Below are 16,368 nucleotides of genomic sequence, written 5' to 3' on the forward strand. Positions count from 1 at the left end.
GATCCGACCCTTGTCTTCCAGGCTGGAAGTGAGAAAAAAGGCAAAAGCAGTAAGAAAGGTCAGCTTCATTTTCTCTTCTATTCTTCCTTCCTTTCACCTGACAGCACCTTTATTCTACATCCTCAGATTCCCCCTGGGATCATAGGAATAACACCCACTGAGGGAGAGGAGGGCGATCATGATGGAATAAATAACAGGAAATTGTCTGCACTGATGATTTGATTTGATTTATTATTGTCACATGTATTAACATACAGTTAAAAGTATTGTTTCTTGCACGCTATACAGACAAAGCATACCATTCATAGAGATGGAAAGGAGAGGGTGCAGAACGTAGTGTTACAGTCATAGCTAGAGTGTAGAGAAAGATCAACTTAATATAAGGTATGTCCATTCAAAAGTCTGATGTGAGTGTCTGTTGGGACAGTACGGTGGCACAGTGGTTAGCGTTGCTGCCTCACAGCACCAGGGACCCGGATTCAATTCCGGCCTAAAGTGACTGTCTGTGTGGGACAAAGAACAAAGGAAAGTACAGCACAGGAATAGGCCCTTTGACCCTCCAAGCCCGCACCGATTATGATGCCCTAACTAAATTAATAGAAACCGTCTGCCCTTAATCGGACCATATCCCTCTGAGCACTCACATCCTGCGCGGATCAGCTGGCGGAGGTATTCACAGATATCTTCAACCCCTCTTTACAACAAGCTGAGGTCCCTATCTGCTTCAAGAAGATGACCATCATCCCGGTACCTAAGAAATACCAAGCAGCGTGCCTTAATGACTATCGTCTGGTGACTCCGACATCCATCATCATGAAGTGCTTCGAAAGGTTAGTCATGGCACGAATCAATTCCAGCCTCCCGGACTACCTGGATCCACTACGGTTTGCCTACCGTCACAACAGGTCCACAGCAGACGCCGTCTCCCTGGCCCTGCACTCAACCCTAGAACACCTAGATAACAAGGACACCTGTGTCAGACTCCTATTTATTGACTACAGCTCAGCCTTCAACACTATTATTCCCACGAAAACCAACTCCAAACTCTGTGGCCTGGGCCTCGGCACCTCCCTCTGCGACTAGATCCTCAACTTCCTAACTCACAGACCACAATCAGTAAGGATAGACAACAACACCTCCTCCACAATCATCCTCAACACCGGTGCCCCACAAGGCTGTGTTCTCAGCCCCCTACTATACTCCTTGTACACCTATGACAGTGTGGCCAAATTCCCTCCAGTTCGATTTTCAGGTTTGCTGACTACACCACCGCAGTGGGTGGGATCTCAAACAATGACGAGACAGAGTACAGGAATGAGATAGGGAATCTGGTGAACTGGTGCGGCAACAATAATCTCTCCCTCAACGTCAACAAAATGAAGGAGATTGTCATCAACTTCAGGAAGCGTAAAGGAGAACATGCCCCTGTCTACATCAATGGGGATGAAGTAGAAAGGGTCGAGAGCTTCAAGTTTTTAGGTGTCCAGATCATCAACAACCTGTCCTGGTCCCCCCATGCCAACACTATAGTTAAGAAAGCCCACCAACGCCTCTACTTTCTCAGAAGACTAAGGAAATCTGGCATGATTTCATTGTCTCATTGATTCTAAGTGTCAAGCTAACATGAAAATGGGAGAATTCCTGATCCGTTTTTTGGGTGAGTTTTCACGCCCAATCTTATGCACTTAGTCATTGAAAATATGGTGTAGACTGTTTCTAGCTGCTGCCGGCAGTGGGCTGGGCTTAATTCACCAGCCAGCCTGTAGAGGGTGCTACTGCGCATGTGCAGACCTCTGATGCTGCACATGCGCAATTTCAGCAGATAAAGTGAGAGCTGTCAGGGCCCAGGCAACCTAAACAAACTCATCTAGCCCCAGTTGCTGCCCAGACCGACTGTGCCCCCCTCCCCCAATCCCATCCCATTGTAGAGTGGCAGTGGCACCCCTCCCACCACCCACTCCAATCGGGCCACTCACTTCATGCCCCGTCCCATAGGCCCTGCCCCCATAGGCCCCGCTCCATGGGCAGTGTCAAGTTGCCCACTGGGCATTGCCCAGGTGCCAGGCTGGCAGTGTGATGGTGCCGGGCTGGCACTGCCGAGCTGGCAATGCCCACCTTGCCCTTGGTCGGGGGGGGCCCTCAATGGCCTCTGGCTCTGCTGGCGAGGCAAACACAACTGTTCCCATTCCTGGGGAACAGGTTATTTTCCTCGCCGGAGAGAACCTCCCCCGGCGAGGCCATAAAGAAAGTGAGCCCGAACGATTGAGTGAACGGGCTCACTAAACAGATGCAAATTGACATTTAAATAAATTTAAATCAATTATTCAGCGTCTCGCCCATTTCCGGTGAGAAGCTGACCTCACCAGAAATCCAGCGCTCATAAAATTGCGAGAGCCGAGAAATCGGGTGGGATCTGGAGGGCCGAGCTGGTAAAATTCCACCTCGTGAGTTGTTGTACGTGTTCCTGAATGATCTGTGGAAACAGATTCAATAATACAAGAGGCGAAAAGAGAAAATCTAGAATATAATGGGAAAGAAAGGAGAAGGATGAACTGGATAACTCTGCTTTAGAGCTGGTACAGGCAGAATGGACCGAATGGCCTCCTTTGGTGCTGTTTGGTTGTACATGGCAACGATGGGTTGAGTAGATATTGTGTAAGTTTGGCACCATTGTCAAGACCAAAACTGGGCTTTTTTGTCTATCTAAGCCTGTCATAATCTTGTACACTTCAACTCAATCTCCCCTCAATCTCCTTTGCTCCAAAGAGAAGAATCCCAGCCTCTCCAACCTAACCCTGCAGCTAAGTTCCCTCATAGAACCATAGAATCCCTATAGTGCAGAAAGTGGCCATTCAGCCCATTGAGTCTGCACTGATTCTCTGAAACAGCATCTTACCCAGCCTCTAGCCACACCCCCATATCATAACCTCACACATTTACCATGGCTAATCCACCCAACCTACACATCTTTGGACACTAAAGGGCAATTTAGCATGGCCAATCCATCTAATCTGCACATCTTTGGACCAGTGTGGGTGAAACCGGAGCACCCAGAGGAAATCCAGCAAATATGGAAGAATGTGCAAACTCCACACAGTGACCCAAGGCTGGAATATGACCTGGATCCCTGGTGCTGTGGGGCAGCAGTGCTAGCCACTGTGCCACCCTGGGTTAATCCCTGGAACCGTTCTGGTAAATCTTCTCTGCAGCCTCTATCAGACTCTCACATCCTTCTTAAAGTGTGGTGACGAGAATAGGCTGAGATGCTTTAATTGTGACATAACCAAAGCTTTATAAAGGTTCAGGGTAACTTCCTGCTTTATTATAAAATTCCTCTATTAATGAAGCCCAAAGTCCATCGTAGAAGTGGGTGTTTTTCTTGCCAATGGAGTTTTGACCTGGAAATATGACGGGAATGAAAAGAATTCTGAGTGTTGAACTCATGTGAAACTGGAGTAAAACACGTTGATTTTCTTCAGCGGGATTTTCAAAATGAATCCCCCCACACTCTGTGCACTGCAGAGTGCACCAGTAGGATTCACTCCAGAAATAGGGCCTATTCCCGCTGGAGAGGCCGGCAGCACAGCGCTGGGCAGGCCACTGCCCAATCTGTCAGTGCCGAGATTGGCGCATGCGCAGTGCCCCCTGTCTGCCAGCCTCTGGATTGCTGGCCGGCCTCACGAACCCTGCACCGCCAGCCCTCTCACCTCCCCTACAGCCTGATCGCTGCTCTCCCAGACACGTCCAGGCCAGCCTCAACCTGCCACCCAGCCCCCCACCCCCCCTCCCCCACCCCGCCTCACTGCTCTCCTCGATCTCCCACCCCCCCACCAATTCCTCCCGCCCCCCCCCGCCCGGCAATCCCAATCCTCTCCTCTCCCACCCCCCACAGTGCCGATAACCCCCACTGCAGCCCCGACCCCCCCAGAAGGCTTCCGCCCCCCATCCCCTCCAGCAGGCTGCCCCCACCCCGATGACCAGCACGGTCGCTGGCCTCACACCTTCCCCCACCGATCCCAATGCAGAATGCCCAGTGGGCAGTGCCAAGGTGCCCCCTGGGCATGGGCATTTTACACCTTGGGCAGTGCCGTGGCAGCACCCCCCACACTTGACCCTCTGGGTGGGTGGGGTCTTGATTGCGCCCCCCCCCACCTTCTCTCCAGTGGGGTAGGTCCAGTCCCGGGCCCGCTAATTATATTGAAATCAGGGAGTGAATATATAATGCAGCCGCGTGCCGATTTTTGACACAGAGCTGACGGAGCCAGAAATCCAGCGCTGGGAGACATGCTCAGGCCCACACGCCCAGCCTGAAGCGCGCAAATCAGCCGGCGCTAAAATATCAGCACAGCGAGATGGGAGAATCTGCCCCCACCTCTGGATCGGGACAGATACTGTTCGTGCTTCGATTCTGGGTTAAATTCAGTCCAAAGTCATCTCGAGGTTAAGGAAACTGGTCTGTTCAACTTCACTGCTATTTTAATCTTCTTCAGACTCTGAATCATTTATCTCTCTCCATCTTTTGATTCACGCTGTTAATCTTTCTGTCCTTCCCTTCCGCACTACCTGTCTCTCCGCCACCCAGAAGCACAGTCAGAGCAGGATGAGGACGAAGACTTGGAACCCAACCCAAAACCCACCAAAGTGAAGAAAAAGAAGAAGAAAAACACGGCCAACATGTTCCAGGCTGGCTCCGTTAAAAAGGAGAGAAAGAGCAAGAAGAAAGGTTCCGGAACTTTCAATCCCTGTAGCGTATTACTCCACCAAGTAACCCCCCAGACCTCTACCCTAACCTCCACCCTAACCTCCGCCCTAACCTCCGCCCTAACCTCCGCCCTAACCTCCGCCCTAACCTCCGCCCTAGGTTGATTGGCCAGGTTAAAAATTGCCCCTTAGAGTCCTGCGATGCGTAGGTTAGAGGGATTAGTGGGTAAATATGTGGGGGTAGGGCCTGGGTGGGATTGTGGTCGGTGCAGACTCGATGGGCCGAATGGCCTCTTTCTGCACTGTAGGGATTCTATGATTCTATGATCTAATCTCCGCCCTAACCTCCGCCCTAACCTCCGCCCTAACCTCCACCCTAACCTCCACCCTAACCTCCACCCGAACCTCCACCCGAACCTCCACCCGAACCTCCACCCGAACCTCCACCCGAACCTCCACCCAAACCTCCACCCAAACCTCCACCCTAACGTCCACCCTAACCTCCACCCTAACCTCCACCCTAACCTCCACCCTAACCTCCACCCTAACCTCCACCCTAAACCTCCACCCTAAACCTCCACCCTAGCCTCCACCCGAACCTCCACCCGAACCTCCACCCGAACCTCCACCCTAACCTCCACCCTAAACCTCCACCCTAAACCTCCACCCTAACCTCCACCCTAACCTCCAGCACACTCAGCTCCCTCAATGAATAATGTTGTCCTATCTCTAAGGTGCAACCAGACTCTACAGCCTGGGCAAACAGCTTATTCTTTTAGGATTATGTTGATAGTTATACTCCCTGCACCTTGGCTGCATTGATACCAATGACATGAGGTGTGCAATTCTAGCTTTGCCTGTTGGTATAATATGGGCACGATGGAATTGCTTGGCCATGATCCACCCCTACCTGACCTCTCCTTCCTATGTGTTCTGTGAAGCAGAGAATCAGGTATATCAGGCACGCGTTACCATGATGGACCAGTTTGATATTTCCTATTTTACACCATTGCTCCCAAATTGCATCCCATCATTTTGCCACCCTCACACACTATCCCCTACACCTGATTCAGGGGGTCGAAATTGTGAATCACCTCAGCCACCCCTTGGTATCACCGGACCATTCTTTCCTGAAATATCTCACCTTCTCCTTTGCTGTTTTTAATCTTTAACATTTCTTGTACTATGGTCCTTGACTCTGCAGTTGCCGCTTTCAGTAATGATAACAGAATGAAATGCTGTCCATGACTGAAAGGACACGACTACATTTGCCCTCAGAATCTCTCGGCTAGAGAGAGTAGAATGTAGCCAGGTACCAGCTCCTGATGACCACCCCGTTGCTGGATGATCGCCGGGACCTGGGCACAGTAAAACCTGAAACCAAAAGCGAAACTGCTGGAAAAGAGCTCTTTTCTCTCCTGACAGATGCTGCCAGACCTGCTGAGATTTTCCAGCAATTTCTCTTTTGGTTTCAGATTCCAGCATCCGCAGTAATTTGCTGTGGAACCTGTTTGTGATGGCTCCCACAGGGAATCTATCAGTGGTCAGGGCGAACATGTGATGGGTGGCTAATGGATAGGCACGGATGTGGAATGGTATCCCAATTGTCTAAGATCAGAGGGGAAAGGTGGAAACCATATGAATTCCATTGAGGATTCTCCCATTCTCCCAAAGTAACTTCCAACCAAACCTTTGGAGAAATGGCAGTTTTACATCACTTCTTCAAGATGCCTGCTTTCTCTCACCCAAGAACAGATGAGCCCCCCCTCCCTTCTATGAAAATGCTAGGGCCAGATGTTTTGCAGCAGTTGTACCTGGTTAATATGTTCCAAACTGCAGGTATCCTTGAGTCTACCTAACTCTCGCCCTTCAAAGATCCACATGTCCCACCACGTGTGCAGCAATGAATCAGTTTTACTTCATGAGGTGCCCCGCTCTTACTGCTTTGACCTGCTTCCTGAAAGGTTTTATCTGGGATCTGGTTAGCACAAGGTACTCAATTGGAATGGCAGAGTTAAGTTGATCCAATAATTCATAGAATCATAGAATCCCCATAGTATAGAAGGAGGCCTGTTGGCCCATCGAGTCTGCACCAACCATAATCCCACCCAGATCCCATCCCCACAACCCCACATAATTACCCTACTCGTCCCCCTGACACTAAGGGGCAATTTTCCATGACCAATCAACCTAACCCACACATCTTTGGAGTATGGGAGGAAACCGGAGCACCCAAAGGAAACCCACACAGACACGGGGAGAATGTGCAAATTCCACACGACAGTCACCGAGACCGGAATTGAACCCGGGCCCCTGGCACTGTGAGGCAGCAGTGCTCACCACTGTGCCATCGTGCCACCTGAATTCAGGCGGATGTGGGTGTATAAGATGGTCCTCTGGGTTTCTTACTTATTTTCAGGAGATTGGCGGGAAGAGTAGGTACCAGTGCTTCAATTAGCAGTCATTACGGGAACATTCCCACATGGGGAATGGAGGTCCGACACATTGAGGCTGGAAATGCATTGCTGAGTGCCCAACATCCTTCAGCATATTTTAATTTGATTCATAACTGAGCTGTGGGTGTCACTGGCTTGGCCAGCATTTATTGCCCATCCCTAACTGCCCTCAAGAAGATGATGATGAACCACTTCCTTATAAACTGCGATAATCCATGTGGTGTCGTTACGCCAATGGTGTCCATAGGGAGGGAGATGTAATTCCAGGATGTGACTTGGAGCTCTAGTCTCAGCCAGAGGCTGTTGCCTTCTGGAAGATTCCATTGGCATCTACAGCTAGCAGATAGCCTCTGCTGCATTGGTCTAGATGCAGCATGATGAGTCAGAGATAGAAACGCACCAGGCAGTCAACCTCAGGCATTAATTGTGTTCTTCCATACGCCTGGGATTATTCAGTCTAAAGTGTATCCCAGTTTCAAGGTGAATATGGGAAGAGGAGGAAGTTAATGACATAATTATAACTCATTAATAGCCATGAATAAGTCTCAATTAAAGTAAACAAGTAAACACCACACTCCCAACGGATTGCCAAACTTAGTTATCCCAACTGCATTGGTGAGCTGGGTCAGATTCTGGTCTTGATCTGGGGCAGCTAGGTGACACAGTGGTTAGCACTGCTGCCTCACAGCACCAGGGGTCAATTCTGGCCTCGGGTCACCGTCTGTGTGGAGTTTGCATGTTCTCCCCATGTCTGCGTGGGTTTCCTCCGGTAGCTCTGGTTTCCTCCCACAGTCCAAAGATGTGCGGGTTCGGTTGATTGGCCATGATAAATTGATCCTAGTGTCAGGGGGATTAGCAGGGTAAATGTGTGGGATTGCGGGAATAGGGCCTGGGTGGGATTGTGGTTGGTACAGACTCGATGGGCTGAATGGCCTCCTTCTGTACTGCAGGGATTCTATGATTTTAAGATCCATTGTTATAAAAAGTGTAAGTGCTGTAAATATTCGCCAGATCAGGCAGCATTAAGGTCTATGATCTTTTATCAGAGCTGGATTCTGTGTCTCTCTCCACAAATGCTGCCTGACCTGCTGAGTATTTCCAGCATTTCTGTATTTATTTCTGACTTCCAGCTTTTGTATGAGACACGGTGATCCTGGCTCCCACTACCCTGTCCCCAGTTTGAGATATACTCTCAGGTTGCGAGTAATCGCGTGTCTCTCTGATCTGACAGGCTCCGATGGTGAGGATGAGGAGAACACAAGCACGCAGAAGAACAGTAACAGAAAGGGAAAATCTTCAAGGAAAAAATCAAACAATGTGAGTTTATTCCAGACACTGCAAAGTATTTCGTGATCCCATCGAATCACCTGTCATTTGGTTAAGCAGAACGACAGCAGGTCCATTGAGAGTTGGGGAGAGAGTGTGTATCTCAGGTCAGAGTCAAAACTGAGACCCCTCGATGCACAGGACACAGACATTGTAATGGTGTCAGTCAGAGATTGGAGCTAGCAAAACAAGAGAAAGACATTGAGCAAGATCTAGGAGGAAGCAGTCGGGATATTTTTGGCATGTGGCTAATTACCTTTTGAGGGTAAATCCATCAGACATCAAAGAAGTGACATTTTTATAATTTTCGTAAACTAGTGATTAAAGAGTTGGAAATTGAGACAGGAAAGTTGTTTTAAAGTTTATTTATTAGTCACAAGTAGCCTTACATTAACACTGCAATGAAGTTACTGTGAAAATCCCCTAGTCGTCACACTCCGGTGCCTGTTCGGGTAACCTGAGGGCGAATTTAGCATGGCCAATCCACCTAATCAGCACGTCTTTTGGACTGTGGGAGGAAATCGGAGAACCTGAAGGAAACCCACGCAGACATGGGGAGAACGTGCAGACTCCGCACAGACAGTCACCTGAGGCTGGGATTGAACCCGGGTCCCTGGCGCTGTGAGCCAGCAGTGCTAACCATTGTGCCACCATGCCAGTTAAGATGACCATGGGAGTGTTGTCACTAGACTTATACTCATGGCATTGCCTGCTAAATGCTTCTACCATCAACTTGTGAATCGAGCACATCTCAACCCTACAGCTGAGAAGAATGAGATAGACCAATAGATGACCACGTGGATTGTATCCACTGTACCCATTACAGACATCCTAGAGGGGAACTTAAGCTCCTCCCACCCAAGTAGGAAAAGGTGGCACGAGTACAACATTTCCCAAACCGTCATAATTTCAAAATTCCTGCTTTTGCAGAGATATAAGGGGCTTGTGTGAGACAGGTTAGTGCATCATACAGTAATGTGAAGCAGAATCCTAGGATTTGATCTGATTTGATTTGATTTATTATTGTCACATGTATTGCGATACAGTGGAAAGTATTCTTTCTTGCGTGCTGTACAGACAAAGCATACCGTTCATAGAGAAGGAAAGGAGAGTGTGCGAAATGTAGTGTTACAGTCATAGCTAGGGTGTAGAGAAAGATCAACTTAATATATGATCAGTCCATTCAAAAGTCTGACAGCAGCAGGGAAGAAGCTGTTCTTGAGTCGGTTGGTACGCGATCTCAGACTTTTGTATCTTTTTCCCAATGGAAGAAGGTGGAAGAGAGAATGTCCGGGGTGCATGGGGTCCTTAATTATGCTGGCTGCTTTTCCAAAGCAGCGGGAAGTGTAGAACCCTACACTTACCCTACTGTACCCTCACACCCTAGCTATGACTGTAGCACTACATTCTGCACTCTCTCGTTTCCTTCTCTATGAACGGGATGTTTTGTCTGTATCGCACGCAAGAAATGATACTTTTCACTGTATGTTAATACATGTGACAATAATAAATCAAATCAAATCAAATCAACAACATCTTCACCAGCAAGTCAGCTGTGTGGTCAACCCAACAACAACTATCCGGTCAAAACCCCCAAAGATCATTTTAAAACTATCCCTCATGGGGCCCAGCGCAGTCAGAGTGTTCCACCCCACTCCATAAGGAATCTGTAGACCTCTCTGGTCTGGATGACCCCACATTCTCATCCATTTCCCAAACCACTGATTATTCTACATCCCCTGTCCCCACTCTTACCAAATGTCTGGCCTGAGATCTCTCAGCTGCTTGATCTTACATTGCTTCCCACCGACCTGATCTTAAAGTTGACCATGGCTTCTTAATGTGGGTTGGCCGTTAAAATGTGTTGAGGCTGCCTCCAGTCAGACCAGCCACTTGATTGGCCAGTTACCCATCTGGGAGGTAAAATTGCCACCATTCCTAATTTGCCATGAATGTGAAGAGATGATGACAATTTCCGTGAGAAATATTGTCCTCTGCTGGTCTATAAACTGTGTTGTCGGTGCTCCCACCCAAGTGGGAAATGAGGCCCACTGCACCATGCTAACTGATTGCTGGGGCACTGGGGCATGGTAGCACAGTGGTTAGCACTGCTGCTTCACAGCTCCAGGGTCCTGGGTTCGATTCCCGGCTTGGGTCACTGTCTGTGTGGAGTTTGCACATTCTCCTCGTGTCTGCGTGGGTTTCCTCCGGGTGCTCCGGTTTCCTCCCACAGTCCAAAGATGTGCGGGTTAGGTTGATTGGCCATGCTAAAATTGCCCCTTAGTGTCCTGGGATGTGTAGATTAGAGGGATTAGCGGGTAAAATATGTTGGGATATGGGGTAGGGCCTGGGTGGGATTGTGGTCGGTGCAGACTCGATGGGCCGAATGGCCTCTTTCTGTACTGTAGGGATTCTATTCTATGGATTCTATGATTAAACTAAAGATGGAAGAGGTCATGTTTGCAAAGGTGTATTGTGCAAGTCTAAAACCCAGCATTGAGCACGTCACTACTGATAATCCCCCATTTTCTGTTCCCAGGACAGTCTCATCTGTCGGGCAGAGTCTCCCATTGTGGAGATTGGAGACCTAGAGAAATTTGTGTTGACACCTGCAGCACAAGGTGTGACCATCAAATGCAGAGTCACGAGAGACAAGAAAGGCATGGACCGAGGCCTTTATCCCACATACTACCTGCATCTGGACACAGACGAGAATAAGAAGGTAGAGTGCCACAGAACACAGACAAAACTGCTGGCCTTCCTAGGATGTTGAATTGTCAAATCTTGATTGTTTAGGAATGGCTTTAGGGTCTTTACCTCGAACATGTTTGATCACATGAATATCTGTGACTGAGCTGTCACCATCCTTAGCAATTGTGACTGAAGTCTGACCTTCAGTTTTCACAGTGGGAGTTTTGCTTTGGCTAGTTAAGAAATCCTAACATACAGCATTAACTGGTCCCCCCTTATCCTCCCAACTCAGTACAAAACTCTCATTCTCAGCCTCAGCGCACTGTGAGCCTTGGCATGGAGCCCCATTCACTCTCAGCCTCAGCACGGAGCTCCGTACACTGTGAACCTCAGCACGGATCTCCGCACATTGTGAGCCTCAGCACGGAGCTCCACGCTCTGTCACCCTCAGCATGGAGCTCCGCATACTGTGAACCTCAGCACGGAGCTCCACACACACTGTCAGCCTCAGCACGGAGCTTCACGCACTGTGAGCCTCAGCATGGAGCTCTTCACACGGTGAGCCTTGGCATGGAGCCCCATTCACTCTCAGCCTCAGCACGGAGCTCCGCACACTGTGAGCCTCAGCACGGAGCTCCACACACTGTGAGGCTCAGCACGGAGCGCCACACACTGTGAGGCTCAGCACGGAGCTCTGCACACTGTGAGCCTCAGCATGGAGCTCCGCACACTGTCAGCCTCAGCACAGAGCTCCAGTCTGCTTTGCAGGCTTTCCTTAGCTATTACCAACAAAGGGTGACAGAGGGGTACGAGTAAATATTCCAACATCTCCTGTGAGAACAGTTGGGAACTCTGGGTGATTTAGCAGACAATGTTCCACAGTTACGGACAGTTGGGGACTTATCCTGATCCAACAAGATTGGTGGGGCGCAGAATTGCCTGAGGGGAAGTGTTTGTTTAAATCACTCCAAAACAATGTGATGAAAGGGTCCTTCAGTCGGCCGAGCCTCATTTCACAGCCGATCGGAGAATGGGAAGGTGCCAGCAGTGAGGCTAGTTAAACTGGAGTGCCAGGAACTGGAGGGATCGGAACATTAGAGTTATTCACTCCGTCAGCGGACACAAACTGAATCACATCTTACAGAGTAACAGACAAACCTGGCCAGCTCACTGACAGGACATGACAGCTGGCATTACACTAATCCACACTATCCGGATCTTACTCAGTGCTGGAACCCCCAGTCTGAGTGGAGCTGGTCTCTGTTTAGAATTGCAATCTGGATGCCATCCCGTTGCCTAATCCAGATATTGACCGTGCTTCTAACTTTCTCCTTCTTCCCAGGTGTTCCTGTTGGCTGGGAGGAAACGGAAGAAGAGCAAGACATCCAACTACCTCATCTCAATCGATCCGACTGACCTGTCCCGAGGGGGGGAGAACTTTGTCGGAAAACTCAGGTTTTGTGCTGGCTGCCATTTGTCCTTCCCTTTCCTAATCTCTATTCTCAACATCACGCTGACGTGAAACCATCATGAGTTTCAATTCTATGGTCCACCTTACCTTTCCAGCAGGTCCGGAGTACATCAATCCTGGATTGTGTTGACAATACTGGGGTAGAACCTCATCCTGCGAGGCAGTGTTAGTAGGGCTGGCACGGTGGCACAGTGGTTAGCACTGCTGGCCCATAGCGCCAGGGACCCGGTTTGATTCCCAGCTTGGGTCACTGTCTGTGCGGAGTCTGCACATTCTACCTGTGTCTGCGTGAGTTTCCTCCGGGTGCTCCGGTTTCCTCCCACAGTCCGAAAGATGTGCTGGTTAGGTGCATTGGCCATGCTAAATTCTCCCTCAGTGTACCGAACAGGCGCCGGAGTGTGGTGACTAGGGGATTTTCACAGTAACTTCATTGCACTGTTAATGTAAGCCTACTTGTGACACTAATAAATAAACTTTATAAAATGGGTGGCCACTGCCTGTTATACATTACCCTTGATTTCCAGTTCTGTTAAAGTTGATGATACTGATTACTGCTGGGAAGTATCATCGGCAATACCCTACATCCCAGTCGGAATCTCCACCCCGTGTGATTTCCATCTCTAGCACCTGGCTTCAAATCCAGACAAATCAATGGAATGAAGTCTTTCTCAATGGGAGCATTGATTCGTCATCTCTCTCCCAATCCCACGGATGCTAAGCCGCTTTGTGCTCTCTCATCGCTCAGAGGAGCTAAGATTCTACAGAGGTTGGAGTTTACAGCTGAGACCTTTCCTAACCGGTATCACAAAGTTACTCACGGTAAAGAGAGCCACTTCCCACCACTTCAGTCTCCTCTCTCTCTGCTGTACCCGATCATGGTAAATTAATTGGCCAGTGGGTGACATGCTCTAAGCCACTGGCAGTGTTGCCCTTGGCCAACTTCCACAAAGTGTGTGAGGCAATCCAAAAATTGATTCTCCCTCTGAGAACCTTGAACACTCCAATCAGCAACTCTGCAAAGTTTCCTACTCCATGCCAGTATATACTGGCTACTCAACATCCTGGCTACAAACTGTCACAGCTTATTGGTGCCCAAGACACTGTAAGTGGGAAGGATGGGTTGGGGATGGTGGTTCGCATGTGGTGGCTGGGTGGGAAGGAGGGGGGGTGGGGAGGGGGTTGGGAATGGAGGGTAGGGGATGAATGGGGGTAGGGGTTAGGATGGGGGGCTAGTCAGTGGGAGGAGTTGAATGGTCAGGGGTGTGGTTGGGCGGTCAAAGAGGACAGAGGGTCAGGTGATCACAGGGGAGGGTCAGGAGGTTGGGCGGGGTATTCAGGAGCTGGACGTGTGGTTAGCAGTCCTGTGGAGGGCCTGTAGGGTAATGGGGGGCAATGGGGCATAGTCAAGGCAATGGGAGGTGGTCGGGGGTGGTGGGTGTTGGTCAGGACGGTGGGAGTTGGTCTGTGGGGGAGTAGGGGAGGTGGGGTCGTAGTTGTAGGATGGGGGTTGGGAGGTTTAGAAAGTGGTTTGGGAGGGGTGCCAGTTCTGTCGTTACTCAGGAGTTAGAAGTGGTTTTAATTCTTCGAATGATTTCTGGGTAACTTCATGTGAGGCAGGCAGAACCGTCCAAAGTTTCTGATTCAAATCAGAGTGTTGATTGGTTCCCAGTGTGGGGTTTGAGCTTCTCAGGACCTCCGGGGCGTCCCCAGCACATCCTTGGACTCCAGCCAGATACAGCACCTTGGAGGGCGGAGGTTATGGGCTTTTGGAATTAGTAATAGTTCAGCAAAGATCTAAGACAGAACTATCACAATAAACACTTTTACACAGTTACAGGAGTAGGCCATTCGCTGGAGTATTGTCACTACATACACTATATCCCATTATCACTCTATATTCTCCACATTGCTGGAGTCAGTATCTGTCGTGATTCCAGTTTGCCAACTCTCCTTATGTCAGTAAGAAGTCTCACAACATCAGGTTTAATCTGTGCCCACCCCAGTCCAACACCGGCATCTCCACATCATCCTTATGTCAGAAAAGTGCTTTGGTCAATTGTGTGTCTGATACAAATGGCAAGTTTATTTATTAGTGCCACCAGTAGGCTTACATTAACACTGCAATGAAGTTACTGTGAAAATCCCCTAGTCGCCACACTGAGGGAGAATTTAGCATGGCACCTAACCAGCATGTCTTTCGGACTGTGGGAGGAAACCAGAGCATCCGGAGGAAACCCACGCAGACACGGGGAGAACGTGCAGACTCCACACAAATAGTGACCCAAGCCAGGAATCGAACCTGGGTTCCTGGCGCTGTGAGGCAGCAGTGCTAACCATTGTGCCACTGTGATGCCCATTGCCACAAACAGGATCCTCCAAAGCAAGTTGTTGAGGAATCCACAGTAGACTCACAGTAGAATCCACAGTAAGGGCGGCGCGGTGGCACAGTGGTTAGCACTGCTGTCTCACAGCTCCGGGACCCGGGTTCAATATTAGCCTAGGGTCACTGTCTGTGTGGAGTTTGCACATTCTCCCCATGTCTGCGTGGGTTTCCTCCAGGTGCTCCAGTTTCCTCCCACACTCCAAAAATGTGCGGGTTAGTTGGATTGGCCATTCTGAATTGCCCTTTTTTGTCAGGGGGATTAGCAGGGTAAATAGGTGGGAGTTACGGGGAAAGGGCCTGGGTGGGATTGTTGTCGGTGCAGACTCGATGGATTGAATGGCTTCCTTCTGCACTGTAGGGATTCTGTGAGACTCATTGTCTGCCAGATATATAGGCCCCTCTCCCTAGAAAGATGTGTCACACCTGTATAAAGCCAGGGAACAAGCTGGCAGGAGATCCCCCCGCCCCACCCGATTGCCCTGGAGAGCTGAATTTGAGGAGAGCAACACTATCCACTTCAGCTTCAGGTGGAGCTGTCCCAGGTTCTGGAAAGGATGTCACCTGGAGCCTCAGCTGGGCACCTTTGAGCAGAATAACTTCACTGAATCATAGAATCCCTACAGAGCAGAAGGAGGCCATTCGGCCCATCGAGTTTGCACAACCACAATGCCACCCAGGCCCCATCCCTGTAACCCCATGTATTTAGCCTAGCTAGGTCCTCTGATGCTAAGGGGAATTTAGCATGGCCAATCCACCTAACTCACTTATCTCTGGACTAAATAAATGTAAATGTTAAAGCGGAGTTAAACATTGCATCCAAATTAAATCAAAGTCTAGATTCATATAAATGTAAATGTTACTGGAAGTGTAAACTGTAAAAAAAAAACAAGTGTCCATGTACATAGAAGCATAAAAGGGGCTGAAGGACGTGGACTGGATGTGCATTGATCTTTGAGTTAGGAGTAGGCCACTCGACCCCTTTCCGCCATTCAATAAGATCATGGCTGATCTGATAGTAACCTCAACCCCACATAGCTGCCTATCCGTGATAACCTCTCACCCCCTAGTTAATGAAGAATCGATCCAGCTCCGCCTTAAAAATATTCAAAGACTCTGCTTCCACTGGCTTTTGAGAGTTCCAGGAGTTCCCCACCCACAGAGAAAAAATATCTCCTCATCTCTGTCTTAAATGAACAATGTCCCCGAGTTCTAGATTCTCCCACAAGAGGAAATATCCTCTCCACAGCCACCCTGTCCCAACCGCTCGGATTTTAAAGGTTTCGATCAAGTCACCTCTCACTCTTCTGAACTCTAGGCAATACAAAGCTAACTTCTCCAAC

General features: G+C 49.3%; 1 protein-coding gene across 1 annotated transcript in view; it reads left to right on the plus strand.

The window, feature by feature from the left end:
* Window positions 1-16,368, plus strand: part of LOC144479216 (tubby protein homolog) — a 44,940-nt gene that overhangs the window by 12,135 nt on the left and 16,437 nt on the right. Inside the window, exons 2-3 of the mRNA XM_078197877.1 lie at window positions 11,023-11,205; window positions 12,517-12,629. Of these exons, the coding sequence (XP_078054003.1) occupies window positions 11,023-11,205; window positions 12,517-12,629 (296 nt within the window). The remainder of the gene's footprint in view (window positions 1-11,022; window positions 11,206-12,516; window positions 12,630-16,368) is intronic.

This window comes from Mustelus asterias, chromosome 25 (genome assembly GCF_964213995.1).
Source record: "Mustelus asterias chromosome 25, sMusAst1.hap1.1, whole genome shotgun sequence".
Lineage (NCBI taxonomy): Eukaryota > Metazoa > Chordata > Chondrichthyes > Carcharhiniformes > Triakidae > Mustelus > Mustelus asterias.